This window comes from Ostreococcus tauri (genome assembly GCF_000214015.3).
Source record: "Ostreococcus tauri WGS project CAID00000000 data, contig chromosome 03, whole genome shotgun sequence".
NCBI lineage: Eukaryota > Viridiplantae > Chlorophyta > Mamiellophyceae > Mamiellales > Bathycoccaceae > Ostreococcus > Ostreococcus tauri.
The window spans coordinates 994,453-997,348 of record NC_014428.2 but is presented as its reverse complement, the minus strand read 5'-3'; the positions used below and the strand labels follow the sequence as shown (position 1 = coordinate 997,348).

At 56.3% G+C, this 2,896-nt stretch overlaps 2 protein-coding genes across 2 annotated transcripts; both read right to left on the bottom strand.

The window, feature by feature from the left end:
* Positions 1-648: 648 nt before the first annotated feature.
* OT_ostta03g06030 (unnamed product) lies at positions 649-1,143 on the bottom strand (the record flags this gene model as incomplete). The annotated part of the gene is made up of 1 exon (XM_022984952.1): positions 649-1,143. One exon carries the CDS (start codon positions 1,141-1,143, stop codon positions 649-651), a length of 495 nt encoding a protein of 164 aa, XP_022838666.1.
* Positions 1,144-1,955: 812 nt separating this feature from the next.
* On the bottom strand, positions 1,956-2,896 carry OT_ostta03g06020 (unnamed product; the record flags this gene model as incomplete). Its single annotated transcript, XM_022984951.1, has 1 exon — positions 1,956-2,896. A coding segment is annotated over one exon (941 nt), but the record flags the coding sequence as incomplete, so codon positions are not given.

Sequence of the window (2,896 nt, the reverse complement as noted above, 5' to 3'; positions counted from 1 at the left end):
CCCTAAACCCTAAACCCTAAACCCTAAACCCTAAACCCTAAACCCTAAACCCTAAACCCTAAACCCTAGAACCCTAAACCCTAAACTTCGAACCCTAAACCCTAGAATTAGGGTCTAGAACATACAACAAGAGGACCCGACACCAGAACAACACCACCACGAAAAGAGACAGACACAATGACACACCTCCTCAAAAAATGATGTGGAAGAGAACAGAAAAATAGTCCGTCCCGCGAATTATGGGGGCGTAACAGATGGAGCAACCTCGTGCGGCAAGTTGACGATTTTGTCCACCTTCGCGGCGTTCTCGTCCATGGTTACCACATTGTTACAGGTATTTTTCCGCGCGCAAAAGCAAAAATTATTCGTTAGGCAGCGTCATCGAATTCTGCGCGCATGTACTAACGTTAGTATGATATACTGATGTTGTGATGATATTACAACAAATCGAGCACTTCGCAAAGAAAAACAGTTTCACGGAAATATGTCGAGTTATGGGTATTTTTCTCTCACTTGCGGGCACTTTTGCACTTCTTCACCCGCGTGCGTGCGATGGGTCGTCGGCGTCGCGCGACGACGCCGAGCGTGATTTCGATCGACGGTGCTTCTCGTCTCGTGTTTCACAACGGCTCGCCTTGAGTCAAACAATCAGGTGCGCGTAAGATCGAAGAACGCGTTCGGTGCGGGCTTGGCCTTTTTGTGCGCGAGCGTGCTCTCAGCGACAGGACCCGCGGGCCTTTTCGGAACATTCAAAGCGTTGTCTGTCTTCGTCGTTGCCGCGCCGAAGAAGTCCTTCATTGTCTTTACCTTGCGGAAGCACTTTGCCATGGACGCCGCGTCGACAGGAGTTGGCGGCTCGACGGTGACCCCTAAAACGGCAGTCAGAGCGTCATCACCATCGCCGTCGAGAAGCTTCAAGTTTTCCAAGTTTGAAAACTTCTCAGCCCACTGAATTTCTACTTGCTCTTTGACGTTCGCGAGGAGCGATTCGGGATACCGCAAACCAATCACTTTGCGCCCATCTTCATCTATCACTCGAACCGTTCGCATGCCTCGATCAGCCTTGTTGAATTTGTGCGCGTTACGATCCAACGGGACGCGATCGATTACGGGACGCGCACAGATGACGGAGCGAGGAGACATGCGAATCGCTCCCGGTGAGATCGAGGGCGGTGGAGGGCGGTGGAGGGAAATGGGGGGAGATGGAGAGCGGTGGAGGAAGATGGAGGGAGATGGAGAGGGGTGGAGAGGGGTGGAGGGAGATGAAGAGCGGTGGAGAGGGGTGGAGGGAGATGGAGGGCCGTGGAGAGGGGTGGATGCATGAAGTTGAACGCCTCCGCCCACGGGAGGCGCGCGCTCGTGCTCGCGGAGTCGTTGACCGTCGCCCAGTAGCGCAGCACATCTAGGAGCCGTGCGACGTTCTCGTCCGCGAGCTTTGGGCGCGCACGCAGAAAATATGTTGGCACCGACGTCATTTTCAGACGAAATTCCAAACAATACAAGGCCACGACGCGAAGGATGAAGCAGCTTTTAGCACGCTTGCACCTCAAGTTCACTCGATGGATCGAACACGAACACAAGACCGTGGGTGCGTGCCATGGCAGCGCGACATGCTCGGCGCGGCGGCGATATCGCCAACGTGGTAGACGACAGCCTCCTTCTCTTCGCCTCGCCTCAAGCGCAACGAGTGCCGTCGGAAGCACCCGCACCGGTGCGCGAAGGCGACGAAATCGCGGGCGGGAACGACGGGCAAGAAGGCCGTCGAGTGCGACCGCGAAGATGATGTCGTCAGCGATTCGCATGTCTCCTCGTCTGTGCGCGTCCCGTCATTCGCGTGACGGACTATTTTTCTGTTCTCAGAAACTCGCTTGGATGTATCGACAGATGAATTACAATGTTTTTCTGTTCGCATGGAGACCGTTATTATCATCAGCTCATTCATCTCTTCATCAGCCTTATTTAGCCTTTCGGCCTCGTGCCTTGGTTTTTCTTGGTCGCGGGCGCGTCGTCGTCGAGCGCATTGACAAAGCGTTCGCCTGTGCGTATTCCTGTGACGCTAAAAACGTGAGTAACTCACCACGGTCTTCGCCGACGCCGACCGGATGGACGTCTTGAGGCGCACATTCCAGACCGACACACATGTGTATTCTCTCCACCCCATCCTCGCCCACGTCGCCCATCCCCGCGTGCGGGACGGAACCCGCGAAAACAAACACAGAACCATTCGGTACGCGCACGCGCTCACGCACCTTCGACACGTCCTCTGACCACCGGTCGCCGACTGCCAAGTAGACCGAATCGTGAAGGCTGATGATGACACCCAACCTCTGCGAACCGGGTTTGAAATCGTAGTGCATAGGCTGCTCGCCCCGAGACTCCAAACGCGGCACGTCGCGCACGTTCTGAATCATGTACGTGATGTGACCCAACGGCGGGAACACGGCGTTCTCGGGGAGAAGGGGCCTGATGCGATCGACGATCCACGTCTCGTCCTCCACAGTTCCCACGTGAGCTTGCTGTCTGAACGCGCTATTGTGGACGGCCACGCTCCACCCTTTGCGTTGCCGCGGCATGACGACACACTCGTATGATCTTTTAAGCTCCGTCGACTTGAGCGCGGTGCAGATACGCGCCTTATCGCGATCGCTTGGCTCCCACGTGGCGCTGTTGAAAAGATGCGCCCACTCATTAGCCTTCACTTTTGACTTCAACGCAAGCAACCGCGTCACGTCCGAGTCGCTGAAAACGCCTTTGAAGAGCTGCCATCCCGGGTGATCTCGGCTCTTGTCATCACGGAACCGTTGCGGCGTCGGAGCCGGCGCCTCGCTCGGCGGATTCCGTCGCGGTTCGCCCCGCGCCGGGAGCGCGGCGAGAAACGCAGCGGCTGCTTCATCCG